The 24,964-nt window shown below is 40.6% G+C and overlaps 3 protein-coding genes across 5 annotated transcripts in view; 1 reads left to right on the top strand and 2 right to left on the bottom strand.

Moving 5' to 3' along the window:
• The window catches only part of paics (phosphoribosylaminoimidazole carboxylase, phosphoribosylaminoimidazole succinocarboxamide synthetase), a 24,362-nt gene extending 20,849 nt beyond the window's left edge, over window positions 1-3,513 (bottom strand). Inside the window, exons 1-2 of one of the 2 annotated variants that reach the window (XM_088348803.1) lie at window positions 3,277-3,513; window positions 674-1,090 (exon numbers count right to left, since the gene is read on the bottom strand). In XM_088348803.1, the coding sequence (XP_088204929.1) occupies window positions 674-1,090; window positions 3,277-3,334 (475 nt within the window). In that variant the 5' untranslated portion in view covers window positions 3,335-3,513. The remainder of the gene's footprint in view (window positions 1-673; window positions 1,091-3,276) is intronic. The other variant, XM_088348804.1, reaches the window with a different exon arrangement.
• ppat (phosphoribosyl pyrophosphate amidotransferase) overlaps window positions 1-18,279 on the top strand; it is a 27,097-nt gene extending 8,818 nt beyond the window's left edge. Inside the window, exons 3-12 of the mRNA XM_088348805.1 lie at window positions 5,973-6,039; window positions 6,107-6,313; window positions 9,933-10,045; window positions 10,112-10,257; window positions 12,908-12,980; window positions 13,060-13,211; window positions 15,507-15,634; window positions 15,703-15,924; window positions 17,646-17,766; window positions 17,822-18,279. Of these exons, the coding sequence (XP_088204931.1) occupies window positions 5,973-6,039; window positions 6,107-6,313; window positions 9,933-10,045; window positions 10,112-10,257; window positions 12,908-12,980; window positions 13,060-13,211; window positions 15,507-15,634; window positions 15,703-15,924; window positions 17,646-17,766; window positions 17,822-17,997 (1,405 nt within the window). The 3' untranslated portion in view covers window positions 17,998-18,279. The remainder of the gene's footprint in view (window positions 1-5,972; window positions 6,040-6,106; window positions 6,314-9,932; window positions 10,046-10,111; window positions 10,258-12,907; window positions 12,981-13,059; window positions 13,212-15,506; window positions 15,635-15,702; window positions 15,925-17,645; window positions 17,767-17,821) is intronic.
• hjurp (Holliday junction recognition protein) lies at window positions 18,275-24,964 on the bottom strand. Of its 2 annotated transcripts, none has more exons than XM_088348802.1 (7): window positions 24,738-24,964; window positions 24,569-24,632; window positions 24,450-24,484; window positions 23,510-23,582; window positions 21,008-23,431; window positions 18,511-18,579; window positions 18,275-18,436 (listed from the first exon to the last, which is right to left on the bottom strand). In XM_088348802.1, exons 1-6 carry the CDS (start codon window positions 24,834-24,836, stop codon window positions 18,554-18,556), a joined length of 2,721 nt encoding a protein of 906 aa, XP_088204928.1. In that variant the 5' UTR covers window positions 24,837-24,964; the 3' UTR covers window positions 18,275-18,436; window positions 18,511-18,553. The 2 variants fall into 2 exon arrangements, with proteins under 2 accessions (XP_088204928.1, XP_088204927.1); XM_088348801.1 differs by having other exon boundaries at window positions 18,511-18,574; window positions 24,738-24,963.

Below are 24,964 nucleotides of genomic sequence, written 5' to 3'. Positions count from 1 at the left end.
TTGCAGTGATCAATGTTCAGTTTGAATTATTTTTAAGTGAATGTATCCCACGTCTACTTAATTTTTTAACAGACCAGTTGATACTTACTAGTTTGCCCCAAAGACAAAATATGATGGCATTTATTAATTAATATTAATCAAAAGAGCATTGAGAAGTTTCTGTTAGCACATAGTTGTATCTCTTGCTCACTAAAGCCAGAAAAGGATTTGTATCTAAATTGAAGGCAATTACTGTTTGTTTTTTTTCCCGGACCTTAAGGCGCTTATTTTGCGCTCCTTCAAAAATGGTCATTTGTGAATTACTTTAACATATACAACGCATGAAATTAAAATTACAGTAAGAGCGAGAGTTCCTTAAACGGAAATTCTGGTTTAATAACTTCCATGGGGTTATATTTTGTAGAATATATCCATTGTCATTATGCATTACCAATTTTATTTAACGTATATCCAGTCTAGTAGGTACATCTGATTATTTCACCTCCTGCGCCTTCAAATTTCCAGCAGAAATTTTGTTTTTAGGTGTAATTCATAGTCCAGTTTTTTCGGTATCTTCAAAGAGTTTTCTCTTCAAAACCGTAAAAACGGTCCACACCATACTATGCTTTATTTTTTTGTGTTATAATTTATTTTACAAAAAATGAAAAGGGCTATGAAAACACGGCATACGTACAGTTGTCAATCTGTATGACCATCTCGCTTTGCGACAGCTGCTCCCCGCCGAACAGTCTCCCCCTCGTTTCATACCCATCGTCCAAGTCTCGGTCCATCAAGATAGCCTCCACCTCGTGGAAGAATTTCATGTATTTGCCGGGGCTGCTGCGGCCCCCGCGGGATGCATGGTTGCTCTTAGCCATCTTGTAGTCGTACTTGAGGTTCTTGTATTTGGTGCGGCACTGCTGCCAGTTGCGCACCACGCCGAAGCTGCGTTGCATCTCGCCTGAAATCTCCTGGAAAAGATATTTGTTGTGGAGCGTGGTCTTGAGGCTTTCGCGGACACGGGGCTCAGCCCAAACGCACAGCAGCGCTCGCACTTCGTCGTCTGTCCAATGGCGGCCTTCCTCCACTCCAAGCGGCCCCACCTTGATGCCTGTTTACAGGAAATAAATACAGTAATACAGGAAAAGCTGTTATAGATTTAAACACTATCAGAGGTCTTTTATTCTGCTAACCACCTGTGGGTTATTTTGTCTACAATGTTTTCAATTAGTCAACATTGTCTCTTTCGAAAAACATTTTCACGGCGGCCGGACTAGTAAATTAATGGCATAAAACGTGTGCTGGAAGGCTGAGGGTCCTTTCGGGGGCTCACAATTAAATTATGATAAGTTATATACTTTTTTTCCCCTCCATATTTTTTTCCTTCACTAAGAATTATCTATTGTAGTGTTCATCCACTTCGCATAAAAAAAGCCAAAAAACAATTGAACTCATTTCCAGTACTGTTACTGTAACCCGGAGAAACTCGTGCAAAGGGAAAGGGACAAGTATAACATACAAACACTAATTAAAATGATTGATTTAATTGTTTAATAGTCAAAAAGTCTTCTTCTTTTTTTTTTCAATACATTTTTTTACCTTAATATGTATAGAAACGCTCCCCTACTTACAACCATTCAACGCAAAATGGTAGATACGAGCATTTTTTTCGGCATGTCTTGCCACTCCTTGCACATTTGCTCTCTGCACTATTGTACTTACAGCGTTATTGTTACAGTGTTAGGTTAACAAGTCAGGTAAACAGTAACATTGACTGCCCATTTTGCACATCTGGTTAGCTACTCCTCTTGCACTATCGGCACTATGGTAAAATACTATACGTAGCCATAATACAATACAACTTTTATTTATATCTGTACATTCAAGGAAACTGTGCGGGTCAGATGTATCGACATTTCGTTCTGTATACACGTGTACTAGAATGACAATAAAGTAGATCTGAATCTGATGAATAACCTATATTTTATGTTGACAATATCAGTGTACTATTTGCCCTCATGTAGGTTTTAGAACAAGGGATGGTGTCATAATAGTCTGTAGTTTGGAATAGTCTTTGATCTATGCACCCCTTTTGAGACTCTTTGTGATTAAGGGCTATACAAATAAACATGACTTGACTTGACCCTCAACCAACACATCTTATTTGGGTATCATTCTGTAAAATGGGCTATCTAATGTCCCTCAAAAATGATAAATGCTCAGAAACCAGTGTCTTGCTGTCTTTCTATGATCAGAAATTGTAAAATTATTTTCCATCAGTAGGAGCAACAGATCAGCATATCAATTTAAGTTTGATTGCAATTAAGTTTTAAATTGTAAAGATGGCCATTTTGAACAGGACCATCTCCTAGGACTGCAACCAACAACTATTTTAAGTCCCAACTAGTCACCGACTATTGAAACAATTTGTGGAATAATTCTGAATTTCTTTTCTCAAATTGGACATGAATTTGATAAAATTATGTGGTAAAGGATAAACACAAGTATGTGTGAAATGGAAACATTTTTGAGCATGCAGAATAAATAAATGACGTTTTTAAGACCAACTAGGCACAGTGTAAAGACATACAAACAATCAGGTATGTTTTTTATCTTTGCAAACCAAGAATGTACAGCAGAAGAACTGAGAATAAAATTAATATCATACGCATGTTGTGTGGTGCATTCAGTTTGAAAGCAAACAGTAACTGCATGCATTTAATTTCAAATATTTTTGTCAAGCACAGTCTGGCATAACTTTTAAGTGCTCTTATATAGCGAAATACACGCGTATAAAATGTACATGACATCGAAACAGTGTTTGCTTTAATGTTACTTGAATCTTACCAAGATTAGGGAGACTCCATTTCACTCCATTGTCTGACATGCTTTTTCTTTAAATGTTCATCCATCACAGAGGTACTGCCATGATACGCAAGGTCTTCTTTGCAAACTTTTTAAGTGGACTTTTTATTGGCCATATTCAGACTAAAATTCTCAGGAATTTTCAACGTTTTTGTACGTGTACTAGATGTTGACGCTGCCACTTCTGTATGCTTATTATACCGCTCTAGACAGAAACACGGCATGCGGGACCCTCAGCAGATATATTCATCGGGAGAGGCCTTACTCTTTTGGCAAACCAAGGCTGGCGACAATGATTTTCATGTTTCACTATATCTAAGTTTATTGATGAATTAATTTTAACATAGCACTAATACTAAAAATTCTGCTTGCTGCCCTTTCTTAAGTCACATAATCATGAAGCCCCTCCTCCCTCCTTCTCTATTGTGTTACCTTCTGGAGCTGAGGAGGAAGTGCAGCCGCCTCTGTGTTGTGTCCCCGCCTCCTCCATCGTGGCTTTATTCAATCTGGGGCCTCCTGTGGTATTTTAGGCCCGTAGGCTCCTTAACCCAGGTTCCAGGCGTCTTCCCAGCCACGTTCGATGCTCAAGCCTCCGAGACAAGCTCCAATGTGACTCTGCAGAGCCAGCTCGTCGAGGAAACTCATCGTCCCTCCCCCTCTCGACCCATCTGGCTCTGCTGCACAGTTCCCTAGGCAACCAGGCGGTTAAGCCCAAAAGCAACGCCTCCCTCGCAACAAAGCGGCCTCGCTACTGGCTTAAGCTATGTGCTGAGGAGGCGGGGCAGAGTGTCATCTGAGAAGCAGCTTGGTAAACAAAGCTCGAGTCTTTGTAGGGCTCTGCAGCCCTCCTCCCGATCCTTTTCTAAGATTCCCCTTCTTGTCCGTGAATCCTGCATGTGTTGCCTGCAGGTTCGGCACATTCTTCACTTGTCGATACATGTTTAATCATGCTACCACGGGCACGATTACACGTTCAAAATGTGTGTGTAAGTCACATTTATAGCTCTTAATCACAGAGAGTCTCGAAGGGCGCCACTGGCCCTCAATTATAGGAGTAACAAACATCCCCTGGTCTCAAACCTACATGTCAAGTCATGTTTTTTTGTATAGCCATTAATCACAAAGAGTCTCAAAGGGCTGCACAGATCAAAGACTATTTCAAACTACAGACTATTATGACAACATCCCCCCATCTAAAACCTACATAGGGCAAATAATACACATATTATCAGCATAAAATATAGGTTATTCATATGCTATCGAGTGGGAGTGTGTTTTAAGCTTGGATTTAAACATTTCCACTGAGGTTGCAGATCAAATCTCAGGGGCCAAAGCATTCCACAGCACCGAGGCCCGGATGGAGAACGCTCTCGAACCTGCGGATCTCATGAGGGCAATGAAAAAAAAACAGCAAGAGGAAAAATGAGAAACTTTGGGAAGGGACCACCCATGAGTTAATCCCCCTTCCAGGACAACAAAGCTGCTATGATGTTGAATGGGCACCGAAAAACCAAACATGGACAACATAAACATTAACAATAATTAAAAGAAGAAACTGAAAGACTGCAATTACTAAGCTACTGATCTCCACCAGCCGGTCAATCCAGAAAATGATCACAGGTCGAAATTGGATCTGATTGAGATTTGATTAGAATCTCATCTATTTTTGGAATGAGGGAAAAAAAGGAAATGAATAAATGAAACTGAGTGAAATGGAAAACGCAACACTGGAGTCTTAAGTTGAAAAATGAACACTGTGGCTTTAAGAGAGTCCTGTCTTGAGCTCTTTATCAAACACTCCTCCTTTCCGCCGCACCCCTTACCTCACACCCACCCATTTGTACACATACTTTGACCACTTCTAAGGCCAAACTAGTCCTAATCTATTTGACAATAGTGTTGAGAAAAAAAAATAGTCGACCATTTGTGTAATTTTTGCAAGTCAAGTCATGTTTATTTGTGTTGCCCTTAATCACAAAGAGTCTCAAAGGGCTGCACAGATCAATGACTATTGCAAACGACTATTATGACACCATCCCCTGATCTAAAACCTACATGAGGGCAAATAATATACAGATATTGTCAACATAAAATATAGGTTATTCATACGCTATTGAATAGAAATGTGTTTTAAGCTTAGATTTAAACATTTCCACCGAGGTTGCAGATCAAATCTCAGGGTGAAAGGCATTCCACAGCACCGGGGCCCGAATGGAGAACGATCTGGAACCTGCGGCTCTTTTCTTGGTTCTTGGGATCACTAGTAGACCGACATTTTCAGAGCAAAGGCTACGGACCGGAACATGGCGGGAAATTAAATCTGAAAGATATGAGGGAGAGGGAGCAAGTCCTTGCATGATTTTGTATACTACCAACAGAACCTTAAAATCACATCTTAAGCTAATATGGAGCCAATGCAGGTTAGCTAAAATCGGGGTAAATATTTAACTTGTGATTGATTTCTTTTTTTTTTAACAGTTAACAGTGCTCGTCAGATACTATAAGTTGTCCATTTTCTCAAGCAATTAAACTGTTTAAGATTTATAATTTTTACCACTTAACTCACAGTTAATTATACATGTTATGTTTCGCTGTGCTGTAAAGTGGTAGATCACATCCTTGAGTTATCTGGGTTTAGGTTGATATTTTTCTAATGCTGTTAAGCAACTCACATAATAATTTGTAATAATCCATTTTATTTATCGTTGACTTATAATTTTATGCATTTGTTGTTCATAATTTTGCAGAGCGTGACATAATCAAAATAAATGCCATTCATTGCAGTTAATTTTCTTAAATCAATTAATAGTCATATTGCTAATTTTTATTTACATTTTATTTGGTAATCACCTTTTTTATTGTTACCCATAAAAATCTATTAATTCATATCTAATGAACGATAAGGATTCAAGCTTTCTTTTGATTTGTCTTATACATATATAGCTACAGAAATCTCTGTAGGCCTTCAAAAATGAGTCAAAATGGCATACATTGGCACCTGCTCTTTCCATTTAAATGTCTGTCACTGAATGAGTTAAAAAAAAATGCACGTACGCTACGTTAAAAAAGAGTTTTAGTGTTGCAAACGAAACTTAAATTTATGTCACATCTTGTTTTTACCTTCTCAGAGGTCAGGAAAGCGCTGGCGCTGTTACAAGCGATGGCGCAAGCCCACCCACATACACGACCCTAAAGGTGAAGCATAAACATCCTAACAAGCTACGTTCCGATATGTCATTTTGGGCATGCCATTTGTTTCCAGGGCATGGGCTTGGTGAACACCGCTTTCTCCCAGGAGGCGCTCCTTAAACTGCGCCACGGGAACCTGGGCATCTGCCACACGCGTTACTCCACCACCGGCATGTCGGAGCTGCAGAACTGCCAACCCTTCGTAGTGGACACGCTGCACGGCAAGATCGCCGTGGCGCACAATGGCGAGCTGGTCAATGCGCACGCCCTGCGGAAAAAGGTTGGTGCCCTTCAATACTTGTTTTATTCCGGACCTTTACAAACAAATGCAAAAAAATATCTCTGTGACAATAACATTACCAGTGCAGTGTTCTCGTTTGCCCGCGTCCCTGCGTCCTAGACGCATTATTTTTGCTGGGGACGCATCGTGTCAAAACAACGTGTGTCCCCGGGACGCAACTTTTTTGACACAAAATTGTCATTATCATTTTTTAACAAAGATATAGCGCACTCCAAACTTTTCGTCAGGCAGATCCGCCATTGTTGTTTTGGTCTCGCGGTTCGAGTTTTCGTCTGCACGCCGATCTCGAGTTCGTGTTGTGTAGTGAAAGTCCGTCTCTTTTTAGAGAACCGGCTTTTTTGGCTCAACTCATTAAAGAGCCGGCTCTCAAACGGCTCACTTGCTTTGTAGAATTATATTATTATTAATGAAATCCAAAACCTTACTTTCCCTCCATTGAATGATTTAATTTTTTTCGCACACTATGGTGTGTAGATTTCTACGCTACGCGGAAGAAAATAGAAACTGAGCAGCCGCTAGAGAATTGAAGATTACCGAATCAATGGTTCGCAAGTGGGAGGAGCTGAAAAACAAACTCCAAGTTTTTATACGTGTTTTACTTTCGAATCAATACTTAAATAAACCACAAACCCAACTCAGTTTTGTTACCACTGTACTTTTAAATATGCACACTTGTGTGTTGTTGTATGATGGCCGCAGCAGAGGGCACCCACATCCAATCTTGTGGTGCGCCCTGTAAATGTGTTAAATACAGAAATGGAATCAGCTACCCTAGGGCCTGATCATGGTCCTTCTTTGCTTTTTTTTGGGTTGGGCTTCAAATGTATATATATATATTTTTTATTGTTGTTTAGACCTGCTATGCTTTTTATTTTATATTTGTACTAAAGTTTTATTGCTGAAAACGTTTTTGTTTTGTTTTTTTAGCTATTTTTATTGAAGTAAATATGTATAGGTTAATACTAACTGTACCACGAATATTTTTGTGCAATGAAAGAAATGTGAAAAATAATTTTCAGACGTCTTGTAAAAGTCAGGTAACATTAACCACATTTATGGTTCGTTTTTATGATTTTTATGGGGTTTTTTTAAAATAAAATTTGAGTGTTGTATTGGTAAAAAAAAAGCCCCTAGTGACCCACACCAAATGTAAAAAAGACAATATATTCATGGATAAAAAAGCTCAACAAGCTAATGATGAGATAAGAAAAAGAAATGGATAATTAAATCTTGTTTTTAGTGTACTGTTAACACAGAAAGTATGTTCCAAAAAAGTTCCTGCGATAGTCAAAACCTGCAAAGTAGAAATATTTCTTTATCAAATGCTAGTAACATATATTATATACGAGTCTAACAAAATAACAATGGATTGACAAATCAAAGCACAACACAGAATTGCATTTGAATATGAAATGAAATGATCTGCATTTATATAGCGCTTTTCAAGTCAATGACTTCCCAAAGCGCTTTACAATGTGCTCCACATTTCCCAATAGCGGCCTTGCAGCCATGTAAGGCGCTAACCTGCTTATTGGGGGTATTAGGGGTTCAGTGTCTTACCCAAGGACACTTCGACATGTAACACGGACGACCGGGATTCGAACTGGGATCCCTTGATCCCAAGACTAGCGCTCTACCTCCTGAGCTACTGCCGCCCCGAATGGGCTTAGTTGTCATTATAGAATAGTACCGCAAAATTAGAGGGCATCTCCATTCAGTGTAAGAAAGTGATGTAGAGAGCGTTCAGCTTGCTGCACGCTAGCATTGGGGATCCGCAAATTGGGCCAGGTCTCAGTGGTGATTAAAATACAACTGTCCTAAATGTAGCCGGTTCCCAGGAGTTGTAGCTCCAGGTCATACGATTCATGGGTAATGGATATTTTGTTGGTGAGATACAGCCCCGGCAGGTGTGGTTTATGTGGTTTGTTATGCAGCTGCAGAAGTAAACTGGCCCTGCAGCCCCGTTTTTGCTTCCTCTCCCGACAACGCCTGTGTCATTTGCTGGGCCTGATAACAATCCCAAGGCAGCCGCTGGCGATAGGCATTTCTTAGTGCTCTTCTGAGTCAGAACCCGATTAATTGATTAACTTATTTTTAATGTAACAAGCCGCAAAAATACTTGCTGTCTCTGCATCACACTTTCTTTTGGTGGACGCGTGGACATGTGAACCCCAGTGTTCATTTTACCTCTGAAAAGCGATGGAAAAGCGGGGACTCGCATGCTCAAAAATCAATGGGTCTCAACAGAGATCTATGGGTTCCCAAAATTTAGTGTCATCGCGGTTGAAATTGTAAATCGTCGACAAATATATAAATAAATATGTAAATCTAGATATTCATTTAGTTTTAATCATCACACTTAATTGGTAATACAAAGCAGTTATCACTTCAGATTTTTCAGTTCACAAAAATATTGTACATTATACAAAATAATATTGCTGAAATATTAGTCTATACATTCATGCAGTTTTAATCACTTCAGATTTTTCAGTTCATATATTCTTCGTGGTTTGCTGTCCCGCCACAGTTGTAATGCCTTCTCAAGGTCCAATTGCAGCAACGGAATTTCCATAGCTAATTTGTTGTTTTCATTGTCGTTGTGCCGATCCAATGTGCTTTTCTGAAAGTTTGTATTGTGAAATGATTTATGCAATCCAGTTTTTTTGTCACGCTGGGTGCACGCATCACAGAACATGTAGCCTCCATTATCATCCTCCTCATAGCGTAACCAGGAATATAATTGAGTACATTTTGGCAGAAATGTCCTTTTCTTGCTAGGAGTATTCTTTTGTTTATCTTTCGTCGAATCGTTCGCTTCAAAACACGTGTTTTCCTTGCCTTCGCGGTCTTCTGAAGAATTTTTCCGCCGTTTTTTCGTGCTGGAATTATTGCCGTTGTTACCACATTCTGTGCTATGTTTCGACTTATGACCGACACTGAAGAAATTACCAATTTTTTTGTTGATTTGCACCTAATACCAACTGTTTTTTCTGAGGCATACTTCTCTTTCACTCGACAACCACCAAAACAATGACGTCCTCTCGTTTGCCGAGATCTCGTTTGCCGAGATCTCGTTTGCCGAGATCGGCGCGAAACCAAAACAATGGCGGATCTGCCTGACGAAAAGTTTGAAGTGCGGTAAATCTATGTTTAAAAAAAAAAAAGGTAATCTGGTAATAATGAGAATTTGGTTTCAAAAATTTGACACAATGCGTCCCCAGCAAAAATGATGCATCTAGGATGCAGGGACGCGGGCAAACGAGAACACTGGAACCCCCCAGCTTAACTAACAGAATACACCAGCTGATCACAGTAGCGCACTCAGATGCCCACCCAACACACGCACAGCCTTCTGCAACTAGCTCCCGTGATTGCATTTGCTGTATGTCGTCTGCTGCAGAACACAAAGCACAGTGAAAATCCACAAAGTTAGGGAATCGTGAAAACTAAACCATGATACAGTGAAGGATTACTGTATTTCACAGCTGATTTAAGTTATCTGTCGCGACCTAACAGTTAAAACAAGGTTAAGGAGATTGAAACATAAGAAATAAACAAGCATATCATATCTCCTTAAGTTGTTCTTGTGACCATGCAGGTGATGCGTCACGGCGTAGGCCTTTCCACCAGCTCGGACAGCGAACTCATCACACAGCTCCTGGCCTTCACGCCGCCCTTAGAGGAGCTGGACGGGCCCAATTGGGTCGCCAGGTTGGCCCCACACTTTTTTTTGTCTTATTCTAGCAGCACTAACACTGCTGTCCAATTCCTTTGCAGAATCAAGAACCTGATGACTGAGACGCCAACATCGTATTCCCTCTTGGTGATGTTCAAAGACGTCATTTACGCCGTGCGGGACCCGTACGGCAATAGGCCCCTCTGCATTGGGCGTTTGGTTCCCATCTCCAAACTGCACAAATCAGGTAGTATCTTAAATTCATTACATGTTTTACTGGACAGTGAATGTTAGATATCACTGTATAGTAGCGGTCGTGCATGCATGTCAAACTGAGTTTGGGAGATTTTGTCCTCAGATGGGCCGGTTCAGTAGAAAAAATGTCAATGCCAAATATCTAGCTTTGTTTTTCAGTACTATGCTTTATCATCCATCCTAAATTTGTAGTCTATCTTAATAATTATAATCACAAATTAATAGGCAGCTTTTCGAAGCAGAACACATTTATTCACAAATGAAAAAAAACATTTTCATGTTTGGCATTGAATGTGTCAACAATGATTTTGTTAAATAAAGGCATCTTTACATATGAACCAACTCGCCACACTAAACCAAATGAGAGCTATCAATTGTCATACTGCTTTGAAATACATTAAAAAAAAAATAATAGAAAAAAATAAAGAGTTTTAGCAATGAATGAACAATAGCTTCAGATACAACTACCTGGCTGGGTTTACTGAATCTGAGAAAATACTGCACAATATTGTCTCTTACATGAGACTAGATACATGTTCTTTTTTTAATGTCAATGCAAACAAATGTACATTCACACCTTTTCCCCTATCATTTCATTACACTCCTGCAAGTCTACTTGGTGCTGCTGGTTCCTGTACTTATACCTTTACAAGTGCATCAATAACAGCTGTCAAATCTTAAGTAGCAGCTTATTTAAGTGTCATTCAAGTGTTCTCAAGGTTCTTTAACCTTGAGCTCTGTTTTGTTATTGTTCATGACATTTTTTATCACGAGGTGGCGCTAAATAATACACAATTTCCCATAAACCCCTGCAACTCATCTACCTCAGCACGGGCTCCCCCCAAGGCTGCGTCCTAAGCCCCTTGCTGTTCACCTTGATGACACACGACTGCGTCCCTAGGTCCGCCACAAACCACATCGTGAAGTATGCTGACGACACAACAGTCGTGGGCCTCATCAGGGATGACAACGACCTAGCCTACAGAGAGGAGGTGGAGCAGTTGGTGGGCTGGTGCAGGGACAACAGCCTGGTCCTGAATGTTGACAAAACTAAAGAGATCATTGTCGACTTTAGGAAAAACCAGCCCAACCATGCCCCACTTTGCATCAACAACAAGGCTGTGGAAGTTGTCAGCAGTATCAAGTTCCTAGGGGTGCACATTACAAACAAACTCACCTGGTCCGTGAACACTGCATCACTGGTTAAGAGGGCACAGCAGCGCCTGTACTTCCTGCGGAGGATGAGGAGAGCCCACCTGCCCCCACCCTCCCTCATCACATTCTACAGGGGCACCATAGAGAGTATCCTGACCAGCTGTATCTCTGTGTGGTGTGGAGGCTGCAGCGCTACCGACTGGGGTAGTGTGAGGAGGGTAACGAGGACAGCAGAGAAAATAATCGGGACTACACTTCCCTCCATTCAGGACATTGGCCAGAAGCGCTGCCTATCCCATGCTAAGAACATTACCGGGGACCCCTCTCATCCCCATCATGGACTGTTCACTCTGCTAGCCTCTGGGAAGAGGTTCTGCAGTGTGCGGTGCAGGACCACCAGGCTCCGCAATAGTCTAGTCCCCCTGGCCATTAGACTGTTAAATGGTCAATCTAACATATAGTTAACTTAAATCTAAACGGCTGCTAATCTGACTTTTTGCACTACTGGCAGTTTTTTATAGCTTGCCACTCATTGCACATTGCTCTCTGCACTATGGTAATTACAGCGTTATTGTTACAGTGTTAATGTTACTGTGTACCTGACTTGTTAACCTGACTGCCCATTTTGCACATCTGGTTAGCTACTCTTCTTGCACTATCGGCACTATGGTAAAATACTATACGTAGCCAATCACAATACAACTTTATTTATATCTGTACATTCAAGGAAACTGTGGGGGTCAGATTGTTAGGTTCATGTCCCCAACATTTTTAATAAAACGCTCTGTAATAAAAGAAGACATAGAGAATCGGTTATTTAGAATTAGTTACTTTATTAATCATCATTTTGAGAGCCCCGGAGATCGAGCTGTTACGAATCTCCTCGCTTGCTCGCTAGCTGGGCTCTGAAGAAATCTCCGAATCTCCTTCTTTTTATTATGTTTTTTGCCCTGTAATACATGCCTCTTTACTGAGGGGCGGGGATTCTATCTAACAAAGGAGACTGTATTCTAACTTTTGCTACGTAGAGTTAATCAGTCTTCTTTGGAAAGCCTGGTTTCCGGCCGATGATGGAAGGTTTCCTTTTGTTTTGGGAGAGACTCCCTTTCCTTCTTCTCACGGCTCTTTGGTGAAAAACAATCTTGAGTTATGGCATGAAGAGGTCATTCCAGGTCAGGCTACATCCGTTGGTATGTGAGAACAAAACACAGTCTGTATATCAAAACACAACTCATGGCCTTGGAAAGTAATTTACAGGCTGAGAACTCTTCAAAATGGCTGAGAACACATATAACATTTTAAATATCAACTGTAGGATAAATATAATTATACAATCCTAACACAGATGCATCGACATTTCGTTCTGTATACACGTGTACTAGAATGACAATAAAGTAGATCTGAATCTCTCTGAATCTGAACTGACACATAGATTATTTTATTTTTATTTTTTTTTTAATCTCTTAATCGGTTATTTTGTTTGCCAGGCGGCGGGGAGGCAGACACCGAGGGCTGGGTGGTGTCCTCAGAGTCTTGCAGCTTCCAGTCCATTGGCGCCAAGTAAGTTTTGCGTCATTACCAATTATACATTTTGAAATATTTCCTTTCCTGACAGCTCACTCCCCATCTGGATGCTCAGGTATTACAGGGAGGTCCTGCCGGGAGAGATTGTGCAGATATCCCGACACGGAGTCAAGTCTTTGAGCGTGGTGCCGCGACGCGAGGGGGACATCCCTGCCTTCTGCATATTTGAATATGTTTACTTTGCAAGACCGGACTCCATCTTTGAAGGTTTGTGTTTTAGGTGACTTATAGCGTCTAGGGCTGCAACTAACTACCATTGTAATAGTCGACAAGTCACTGACTACTATTGAAACCTTTAGATGAATAATCGGATAATTTCTTAAATTTAGCATTATGTGGAAAATGCTAATAAACGAAAATCTTTTTTCAACATTTTGCGGATTCATACAAATTTCAATAAGAATGCTCTTCCCAAAAGCCATAAAGCACAGTGCTCGGTCAGTAGAAACATAAATCCATAAATAAACCTATGTCCATTTTATTCGGGACAAGCAAATATAGTTGATTAATAATAAGAAAAAAATGCTGTACCTATTAACCAAGAACAGGCTCATAAAATAAAACCAATATGTGCATTTTGTTAAGTACATTCAGTGGTCAACTGCAAAGTCTGTAACAAAAGTACTTGACAAATCTCAACATTTTGAAATCAAACAGTTGTCACATCTGCTGTTGGTTTTTTGGAGTTTATAGATTTAATTTCAAATACATTTGTCTGGCATAACGCTCAAGCTTTCTTTTATAGCGAAATATACACTATGTACTAACAAATGTATTACGCAGGTAATAAAAACTGTATTGGCATGAATGTTCCTTAAATGTTACCAAGGCAAGTTGCACTCAGTTTTGTCCAATTGTCTCACTATTCTTTTTAAATGTTCATTCATCAATGAGAGTCTGCCATGATACGCAAGGTCTGTTTTGCAAGAATACATTTAAGGCACACCCAAAACCCCCAATTTGGACAGAAATTTCAAAGTGCGCCTTATAAACCTGGTCCGCCTTTATATACTGGTGGATAAAATTGGAAATACATATCCAGTATTTATTCGTGTGCATTACGACAACAATATACTATCTCATTTGTCCAACGTTTGATCATTCGAAAATCATCGCTGTACAAAAACGCAAAACATTGTGTGCAACGGAAATCGAACCCAGGTCACGGCGGTGAGAACACAGAAACCTAACATCCATTGATATAGATGACACATAGAAAGGCATTGGCTATATATTCTCTTTATCACAATATTTCTACCTGGAAGTCTTCCTGAAAGGTATGAATAAATGCAAAGTCCGATTCATTCTCTGATAAAACAAAGAGTTGTTTCCCTCGTCGTGCTTTTTTGCATTTATATCTTTATGGACGATTTTTTTTTTCACTCTAGCATTCGTTTCTTGCACCGAAAGTGAAATTGTGTGATAATGAGATAAAACGTATTGCCTTTTTCGTATGTCATCTGTACCACTGGTGGTCTAATGCAGGGGTCAGAAACCTATGGCTCTTTATATGAGTACATATGGCTCAGAGTTTAAATTAAAATTGAGTAATTATTTATTGTATTATTACAAGTAATGCTTATTTTTTTTTTTTTTTTTTTTGGTTTGAACAATGTTATTGACACTATTAATAATAATAATAATAATAATTTCCTTGTATTGTCATTCTGTGTAACAATGTACACAGAACGAAATGTCGATTACACCTGACCCGTTGTAGCGAGCCGATGCAGCCGCAGCCAACAGAGGGCGCCGCCGACCACTTTTTAAGTCTTAGGAATGACTCGGCCGGGGCGCGAACCACCGACCTCCCAGTCTCAAAGCGGGCGCCTTACCATCTAGGCTACTGAGCTGGTTTACAGCAAATAAACAATGTGAGGTTTGAACAATTTTTCTCGACAATCTTTACAGCAAATAAGCATATTCACAATTTAGACCCGGTTAATGGGGACCAAAACCACCCGCTAAAAGTGAAAATCTGCGAAGTGGCAACTCCCCTTCAAAAAAAAAACATCTCATCTTATTATCTGCACCGCTTATCCTTATTAGGGTCGCGGGGGGGCTGGACCCCATCCCAGCCATCTCCGGGCAGTGGGCAGGGGACACCCTGAACTGGTTGGCAGCCAATCGCAGCTGCAAATCACATTAGTTCTCGCAGTTAGCTGCGTTCTTCATGCGTGAAAATACGTTATGTATCTTTTTATTCGGGGAATCCAGGCTAAAAATGCTTCCAAACTTTACAGGTTTTGGTGCCTGTACTTGTTGTCGACGTTATTTCTTCATGTTACTGCTTGAGACAAAGACGCTATTGCGCATGAACGGCTCTCATCAGGTTATAATCATGTGGAATTGCATCACTCTTTTGGGAAAAAATATTCCTGGCGACTGTAGTTTAAAATGAACTCCATTGTTGACCAATTCCATTATTGATTTTTATTGAATATGCTGACTAATTGTTGCAGTGCACAACTGACTTGGATAATGAGTTTGTTTACGCAACAGGACAGATGGTCTACACCGTCAGACAGCGCTGCGGTCGCCAGCTTGCCATCGAAGCCCCAACCGACGCTGACGTGGTCAGCACCGTGCCAGAGTCGGCCACGCCTGCCGCATTGGGTTACGCTCAGCAGGTCCTCCGGAAACCCGATCCCCGGTTAACCTTGTCCCCCCAGCGATCTAAACTTAGTTTTTCTCACAGTCTGGCCTGCCCTACATCGAAGTCCTGTGCAAGAATCGCTACGTGGGTAGAACTTTCATTCAGCCCAACACCCGCCTCAGGCAGTTGGGCGTGGCCAAGAAGTTTGGCGCCCTGACGGACAACTTTGCAGGAAAGCGGGTGGTGTTGATAGACGACTCCATTGTCAGGGGCAACACCATCTCTCCTATTATTAAACTGCTGAAGGAAGCTGGCGCCACCGAGGTTTGTTTTTTTTCATTGCTAGCAAACTAAATTTTAAACTGGTAATGGGACATTATGTGCTGTTTAGCTCCCCCAAATTGTTTACAAGACTTAATTCATTGGAAAAAATCATTGATGTGACTAATAAGCAAAAATACATCATATCATATAAACAAGCATTTTTTTTTTAAACTCGTAGTTTGAAAAAATTGTATATATTTTAAATAACCTGAGGCTCACCCAGAGGGAGCTTGCATGATTGGCCGCTTTCTTGCTATGACAGTTGCCTCTGAAAGTCAAAAACCTTGAAAAAATACTGGGCAAAAAGATGAGAGATGGTCAATTTAAGTCTCTGAAGTTTGGTTTCATCCTTGTACTTTATAGCACTTGTTTTTGGTTGCACCACACAATAAAGTGACATATTGAGATCAAATATTGCAATGTCCTTGAACTCTTCAGATTAATTTTTGTCAATACAAATTCTAGATGGTGTGAAACAATAGATAGATAGATAGATAGATAGATACTTTGTTCATCCCCGAAGGGAAATTCACATTTCCAGCAGCATCCCTGAGCTGAGAACAATCGAGAACGATCGAAAATAACACGGAGCTGCTGGAGTGGCTGCCATTCGTGACGGCGCCGGAAGAAAAGATTCAATTTGAATCATTTACAAACAAACAATTGAATCATGTACAAACAAACAAACAAAATATTCATGTTTCAATAAGTGGAGTGTTAATAAAATATTTCTGATACTGATATAACCAGATAAAACTAATTATATAATAACGTCTGAACATAAATTGTGTCTGGTGTCCTCCGAATAGAAAATAAGATAAAATATAGCAGAGTTTTAGAAAATAATTGGATCAATATTTGTTCACTTAAATCGACAGTAATTTATGAACCTTTTACTAAATTTCTTGAAGTATGACAAAACCTACTGTTAATATTTTTATCGTTGTGTATATATGTACCTTTCACAGGAATTCCTATGTATCACCGTTAATACAATTACAATTGTTTGATTTTTTTTTAATTCAAATATAACAGTAGTAGTCATTGATTAAAGTAGATATACAGGTAACTTCCTCCAAATATCCATCCATCCATTATCTGCACCGCTTATACACAGTAGAGTTGCAGGAGTTGCCGGAGCCCATTCCAGCTGTCTTCGTGCAGTGGGCAGGGGACACCCTGAACTGGTTGCCAGCCAGTCGCAGGACACAGAGACAGACAAGTCACTCGCTCATTCACACCTAGGGACAAATTGGACTGGCCAAATAACCTAACATGCATGTTTTTGGAATGTGGGTGGAAACTGAATATGTTATAGTCTTATATTTGATGGTAAAGAAACATGTTTTTCCTTCAATAGGAATAGAAATTAAAAATATCAGAATTCTACTTAATCAAAGTCAAATTGAATAAGATGAGTATCAAAACCCTGGTCCAACTTCTAGTAATTGTTAAGTTCACCTTGTGTTTTAGGGCAAAAGGTAAAGAAATCCGTTTTTATACTTTTTAGACCATATAAAAAACGTTATAAATTCCTTGTTGTCCCGTGTTTCAATATATTACTAAATATATTCTTCGGAATTAAAAAAAAACATCACAGCAAGTCATCACACTACAAGGAGAAAACGTTGAGTGGTAGATTGACAAGTCGTTTTAATGAATCAAGTGTACTAACTAGCTAATCATGGTAGCTTGACCCACACCACACGCCTCTGTACCAGGTCCACATCAGAGTGGCATCTCCTCCAATCAAGTTCCCCTGTTACATGGGCATCAACATCCCCACCAAGGAAGAACTGATCGCCAACAAGCCCGAGTTCCAGGACATCGCCGGATACATCGGTAAGCACCCGTCAGCCCTCTTAGAACTCATAATGGTGACTTTTGCCATGCTTAGGTGCCGACAGCGTGCAATACCTGACCGTGGAGGGATTGGTGACGGCGGTCCAGAAAGGAATCGCCTCCGTGCAAAGCGGCGAAGTGATCGATTCCTCGCCCATAAAGTCCGGGCGCAGGGTGGGCCACTGCACCGCATGTCTGACCGGGAAGTACCCGGTAGAGCTGGAGTGGTGAACGCCGGTCTTGCCATCTCGGCTTTTGTTACAGTGCCTGAGTGTTTCTAATGACCTGTAGTGGTTTGATAGCTTTGTTGAATTTTGTAAATATAGTTTTCCCACTTTTGTATCGGCGTATTTGTTCCTTATGTTAAGAAAATGTACAAAGCAGCAACCAAAGAATTGTTTTTTTTCTTGAGATTTCTGGTGGTCCCAAATCTGCGACATTAACACACCAGGCTGTTTTTCTTGCGCTTAATACATGGATCGAAATAAACATTGAATTCTCCAAGAAGTGATACCCAATTTTGTTTTATTCAAATTGACACGACTAACATTTACACCTAAAAAAAACATCTCAATATAAAAAGCAACACTAGTTACAATATATTTATGAAATGGTAACACATTTCTGCTCACTTCCATCTTGGGGACTTGTCCAAGTTAGGGACACAGGGCTGTGAAGGAAAAGGGGAAAACGGTTAAGTTTCGGAAATACCTCCAGAAATTACATTAAAAAAACAAAACGTACCACAACATTATGCTGCTGAGCACACTTCAATCACCGAAGTAATTCAATGACGGTTCTTCCTCTCCTGGACTTGACAAGACATGAATAATGAACAAAAAGAAGACATTTAAAGCAATTTGGCGATGCTTTCACATGCGATCATTGAAAAATAACATGACGAAATTTTCTTGCTATAATTAATGATTTATTTAGCCCTTCTGGTGGTGCTACAAATACTGCTGGGCGTTTATTTCCTGACTAAATTCATTTTTTAATCGTTTTTCATTCTCCTAATTTGATTTATTTTACTTTAATATTACTATGTCATGGACAGAAAAAAAAAACAGTTTAAGGGCTTACTTAATCAACATGTTAAATTTATTTTACAATAACATTTAAAGCATTGGAAGTTATTTTTCAGAAAGAATAAAGATAATGTTTAGATTTAGAAAATGTTTTCATAGTAGCATGTTGAAGTTTTAAGTGGAAAGGGGTTCTTTATATTGAGCTGAGACACAGGCTCTGGCATTATTATTAAATAGATTTTATCAAATCATCAAACAATACACAGTGAAATATAATTTACTGAATAATTATTTTGTCCGGAGATAGGGTTTGGCGATTTTATTGAATTTTTGGCTCTTCGGGTCAAAAAGTTCCCGATCGCTATTCCAGTGGTTAGGTTCCAGCGTGCTCACTGCCACTACCCGGGTTCGATTCCCGTTGCATTGAAAGGTTTTATTTGCGATTTAACCAATTACTGAAGGTGTCCAGCAGATGGCCTTAATGCACCATAAATAATCAAGGAACAATCAACATTGTCAATAAAAAAGTGAAGATTGTTTGGTTTCCCTGTAGTTTTTATAAAAGCTTGTATTTAGTAATTTGCTATAGACCTACATAGCTAGTCTATAGCTTAGTAGTGTTCGGTAGCACTTATGAATATTTGTAAAGAATTATAAGTAATGTCTGTAGCGATAGATACAATCGAGTTGCATGGTGCACAATCCTACTGCGATGTTTTAAAACCCCATTGTGTAATATCTGACCACAAGATGGCACTGTGTTGTCTGGTGCGAGCGAGGGCCAGTGCACAGCATGGCGGCTGGATGCCGGGCAAACATGGTGGCGACCTAAGTAGGGATTTTACTGTGTAAACGAAATAAATATAGCCTTATGATTTTTTTTTAATAACATTGGGACGATAATGTAATTTTGCCTAGTATTCAAATGAATTTTTTTTCCACTGAAAAGTTTCTTTGTACCACCAGAGGCAATAAATATTAGATTGTCCCTTTAACTATATTTAAATGAAAGAACATAAGATAATAAAGTGGTCATTACATTTTTAATACTGTACATTTTATTATGACATCCATATCACATCAATTCTGATTTATGAATCAATATTGGACTATAAATAAAAATAGATTGAATATGTTCTAACCGTGCCCTAGACGTTACCACAGCAACTCAAAGGGCTAAATGAGAGAAGGCATCTTTCAAGATCAGCTGCTAATGGCTCTCAATGTTCCCTCTAAACTGCTCACTGCCCAGACCTTCTCAACGCAATAACTTATCAAGCACATAAAAACCAGGGCTCGAAATTTCAAAATCAATTCCCTCGAAAATTAGGCCAGAATTCGTCAGGCGAGTAAAAACAACGCAGGTTCCCTCTGTTTTAAACTTGGTATTTTAAAATCAATATCAACCCGAGATTGAGTAAACAGAATTAAGTATGCATATGAGCTGGAGCAGGAGAGGAAGGTGGGGGTAATTGAGGAGATTGTCCCCGCTTTTTAAACTGTAAATGGATGTAACTTGCACGTAACTTTCAGTAACCTTCTGCCTTTACGAAGTGTGCTCACGTGTTTCTTTCTGCTTGACCATGGTTATTAAACAACCTGACATTTTTTGCTTCTGTTGTGTTGTCAAACGTCACAGGAGTCTGACTGTTCACATTTATATGAAAAATATTCTCTTTTTCTTAGGTTATAGGTTGCTGAAATATCTGGTGTAACATTTAAATCATTTTCAAAAATATTAAGTCAATCTTTTTGCCAACACTACTAACACTAAAAAGTCTGATTAAATACAGTTCTGGTTTGTGGAACTAGCTAAATAGATCTACAAAAGACTAAAAAAATGGAAATCTCATGTGGGCCGTCCAACCTTTCCAATAGTACATAAGCCAATTGATAAATGTAGAAAAATATAATTCACCAACATTAACTCAGCAGATTGTAACCCTTTCTGATCTCCGGTTTTGGAAATGTTTGATAATAGTTTGTTTGCCACCCGCAGGATTGTTTTTCACCGTTATTCTAAGCAATGCGCACATACTTTTTGGGATTACTCAGAACAATGGAAGCTTAAAGAGAACATTAATCGCTCTGGTTATTATTATTATTTACTTCTTACCATTCCCTTATCTTTCTGCATTTCTCTGTTCTACTGGGTAAATTCACATGAAAAAATACATGGCTGATTCCTGAAAAATAAAACTTATTATTTTTACCGAGTCTGAATTCCTGTGGGAAACCATGCATCCAAACAGACTCCTCCTCCACCAGTTGACTTCTACATTGAAGGGTGCCCTCCGATGGACAGCAGTGGTTTATCGGGTTCTGGTTTCTGTGTCGCTTCGACGTTGGGAAGTTATCGCCCCAGCTGTCGGATTCCAAACAGTCCATGTTCTCCTGTTCCAACTCACGCTGGCGCTTCTTCAGCTTGAAGCCATGTGGTGACAAGGCCAGCGCCGCCAGCGTTTGGGAGGGGTGCAGCCGGCGGTATGCCTTGGCACTACCGAGGCATAACCGACACGGTTGTGCGTTCAAGTCTTTCCTCATGCACACAAACTTGTGGTACTGCTCGGTGAATTCCGCATCTAAGTGGGACAGGGGTGTGAGAGGTTTTCGGCGTAGTCCAGCTGGCGACCTAGAGGAGGTCTGAGCGATTCCCTCCCGGTTCAATTTTAAAGGACTATGCCTGACTGATAAGCCGTAAACATCAGGATGCTCTACCAATTCTGTACTTTCCCCACCAGCAGGAGGGAAAAGACACTTAGCACTTCGAGACGAAATCAAGTCGAGACCAGAAAACCGTAGAGGAATTGAGGCCCAAGGGGACTGCTGCTTATGTTGTTGAGCAGCTCTGGCCAACCTTTTAGACCTCAGTGACTGATCAGAGGAGGGACCACAAGACCACGAATGACAACGGACAGACAAAGCCAACTGTTCTCTGGACAAAGTCTGCCTTTTGGACTGTAGCGACTGGTCTAAAGGAGGGCCAGAATACTGTGAAGGACTAGGGACAGATAGAAATTGCCCTCTAGCAGGTGGACTACAAAGCATTTTCCACCCCGGGGAATGGTCCAGGATGGGGCCACAGGGCTGTGAAGGACTGAGAACCCACGAAGAGAGCTGCTCTCCACTAGTAGCATTCAACGGGTGGTCTTTGTCCTCAACATTAGAGATCTTCTTAGAGTTTGGGGACTGGTCACAAGTGGAACCAGAAGACAGTGAAGAACTGAGAGCCCACGATGGTGAATGTTCTCTGGTAGCAGCATTCAAAAGCCTTTTGGTCTTCAAAGACTGGTCTGACAAAGTACCAGGGGAGCCAGGAGGACTGTGGATGCACAAAGAAGGACGGCCTTTGCCTGCAAGACTAGAGTCCATTTTAGACCCTGGGGACTGGGTGAAAGAAGCAGAAGATCGTGAAGGGCTGAGGGCCCACGATGGTGAATGCTCTCCAATAGCGGCATTTAAAAGACGTTTGGTCTTCAAAGACTGGCCTGAAAAATTACCAGTTGAGCAAGAATGACTGGGGATGGCCAAAGAAGGTAGGGCTTCCCCTTCAACACTAGAATCCATTTTGGACCTCAGACACTGGTTGGAAGAAGAACCAAAAGATTGTGGCGACTGCTCTCTAGCGGCAGCATTTAAGAGCCTTTTGGTCCTCAAGGACTGGTCTGGTGACAGACCACAGGAGCCTGAAGGACCGAAGACAACCAAAGACTGAAGGGCTTCACCGGTACCATTAGAGTCCATTTGGGATGTTGTGGACTGGTCCAAAGAGGAACCAAAAAGCCTTGATGGACTGAGAGCCGATGATGGCGACTCCTTTCTGGCGGCAACATTTAAAAGACTCTTTGATATCAAAGATTGGTCCGAGGATGGCGAAAAACTAAGTTTATGCAAGGCTGACTGCTCTCTGGCTAACGCTTTATAAAGCCTTTTGGACCTCAGGGACTGGTTTGAGGAAAGAGACCGTGAAGTACTGAGGTCACATACGGGTGTCTGCTCATTCTTAAAAGTTTTAGATCTTATTGACATGTCTAAGGATGACTGAGAGAAGGAATGGCAAGACTGTGAAGGGCTGAAAACACATCCAGACGGTAGCCTTTCAGTGCTAGTGACCGAAAGTCTCCTTGGGCTTGGGGAAAGGGCCGCCGAACCCCGGAAGGAGGCAGTGGAGGGATCCAGGGCCAAGTTTTCAACGGTAATGGTCTTATTCCTATCAATCTTTCTTGATTTTGGAGACTCTGAAATATAAGACAGTTTGTCGACCGCAATGTTTTGCGACCCTGAAGCAGAGTACACAAGGCCTTTACGAACTGATCTGGAATCCTTGACAGATCTTCTGGCCATCTGTTGGCTGTGTCTTGTAGCTGCTGGCTTCACATGTTTGCCTCTGCCCTGAAGCTGTCGCCACTTCCGGTACTTTTGGAGCACATAGTACCCCATCTTAGAAACAAGCCGGCGGTGCTGAGCCTGCCCAATTCGATCAATCAAGCTGGGATAGAGGTCGGACAGACTACTGCCATGACTTCTAAAGCTCAACTGCAACTCCTCGTCCAAGTCTTCAGGGAGAACGTCATCCTCTGAGAAATTGCCTTGCTTGACATTGAGGTAGCTATGGTGGTAATGCGCATTTGACAAGCCTGCAGTGTTATTTCAAACAGAAAGAAAAGATCAAACTTCCATCAGGTAGATAGTGACCTCGGATTGTGTAGTCTTACCATCACAGTCAGGGAGCATTTTACAGGAAACACAGGTCTCATTACTACTCTTCTTTTGTTCAGTTCGGTCCAGCTTTTAGAGGTAAAAAAAAACCTATACATTAGACCCTTGGGATACAGCAAAGTGAAAATTCACAGCTTTTCTTGGAAAGGAGTATTTAAGAAATTTTGCGATGTTCTGCTAATGTTTACAAAACATTGGTAAAAGATAGAAGCATACTTTTTTTAAAAGATGAGGATTGTAGCTTTCTTTTGATATGCGCTATGGCTATAATGTTAGGAATTAAATATTAAAATGTACCATTTACCAAATTGTTCGAATTAATTATCTGACTCCATTAACCAAACACAACCCAGATTCACCTAAACAATGCACGCTCGTTTTTAATTTCTTTAACAATTTAAGTGAACTCCATCGATTATATGGCCGAATTAGTGTCGCTTGAGCCTGTCAAGCCTCCTCTCTTGATCTTCTGCTTCCTTCTCCCAGCCCACATTTTTGCCGCAAGCTGGTGTGTCGGCTCCTCCCATGGGCGTGCCAGGAAAGCCCCCACGTGGCTTCAAACACCCTGCCTCGATGTCTGAAATGGCTACGTCAAGAAGTCCTAAATATCGTATCATCCCTGTGTCCTAGTTACCCGCTGTTCCTGTAAACATCATTCTCCGCTAGGTTGCATTGACCTCGCCCCACAGCTCAGCCAGTGAATATCTTTTGCATTTAAATGTCATTTGTATTTGATCGTACAAAATCCTTTATAGTCAAATGTATAAAATCCTTCAGTACCTACAGAACTATTTTTCCTGTAGGTCTGTAAGAAGTAGTCAAAATGGGAAAAAATGGCTACCACCGCCTTTCCAATGAGAAAAACGCCAGGCATTGAATTAAGATGCACCAAAAACAGCAACACGATAAATACGTTTAGTTTTCCTTTGCCTTTACCTGCTTTTGAGACAGCTCCATATAATGCTTCAGTGCTTGGAAAAGAAGACAAAACGCAATTAAAACGTGCAAGAATGACCTTAAAACTAGTGTCCCGTAAGGATAACCATTTGGTATACTTTTTGTACTGGTAGTGTCGAGGTCCACTTCTATCGCCTCATCTCTACTTTGCAGGTTGGAGAACTTTTTTTCATGGAAGAGAAATGAAAAGTTTGTTTTAGAAAAAGAAATGCTACGCGTCCTGTCAAGTTAGTTAAAACGGCGTCTCATCTTTTTGGAAACACGCACCTTGTGTATGATTCGACGCAGCGATTGGTGGTATTCTTGGGAGTTCAAGGCCAGCTGCTTCTTCAACTCTTCGTCCATGGTAAAATTGAATTTCAACATTTTTTGTTTAATTGTATTGTTTTTGTTTTTCACTTAAAACAAAAACAGAAGAAATGGCGAACGCCCTGCACATTCAAAAGTTGGTCGTTAACGGCCCGTGGACTGTGATTGGATGAGGGTGTTACGAT

The sequence above is a fragment of the Urocampus carinirostris genome, chromosome 12 (genome assembly GCF_059441175.1).
Source record: "Urocampus carinirostris isolate Australia breed hairy pipefish chromosome 12, RoL_Ucar_1.0, whole genome shotgun sequence".
NCBI lineage: Eukaryota > Metazoa > Chordata > Actinopteri > Syngnathiformes > Syngnathidae > Urocampus > Urocampus carinirostris.
Note: the sequence above shows the minus strand (reverse complement) of the source record. Positions and strands in the feature narration are given on the sequence as shown.

Bases quoted from the DNA above. Each gene is read 5' to 3' on its own strand.
- hjurp (XM_088348801.1), bottom strand. From the start codon at position 24,836: ATGTTGAAATTCAATTTTACCATGGACGAAGAGTTGAAGAAGCAGCTG. The intron at 24,633-24,737 runs GTGCGTGTTTCC...CATGAAAAAAAG, and splicing joins TGCGTCGAATCATACACAAG to TTCTCCAACCTGCAAAGTAG. The intron at 18,575-21,007 runs GTAAAAATAATA...TGTCAAGTCCAG, and splicing joins CCCACAGGAATTCAGACTCG to GAGAGGAAGAACCGTCATTG.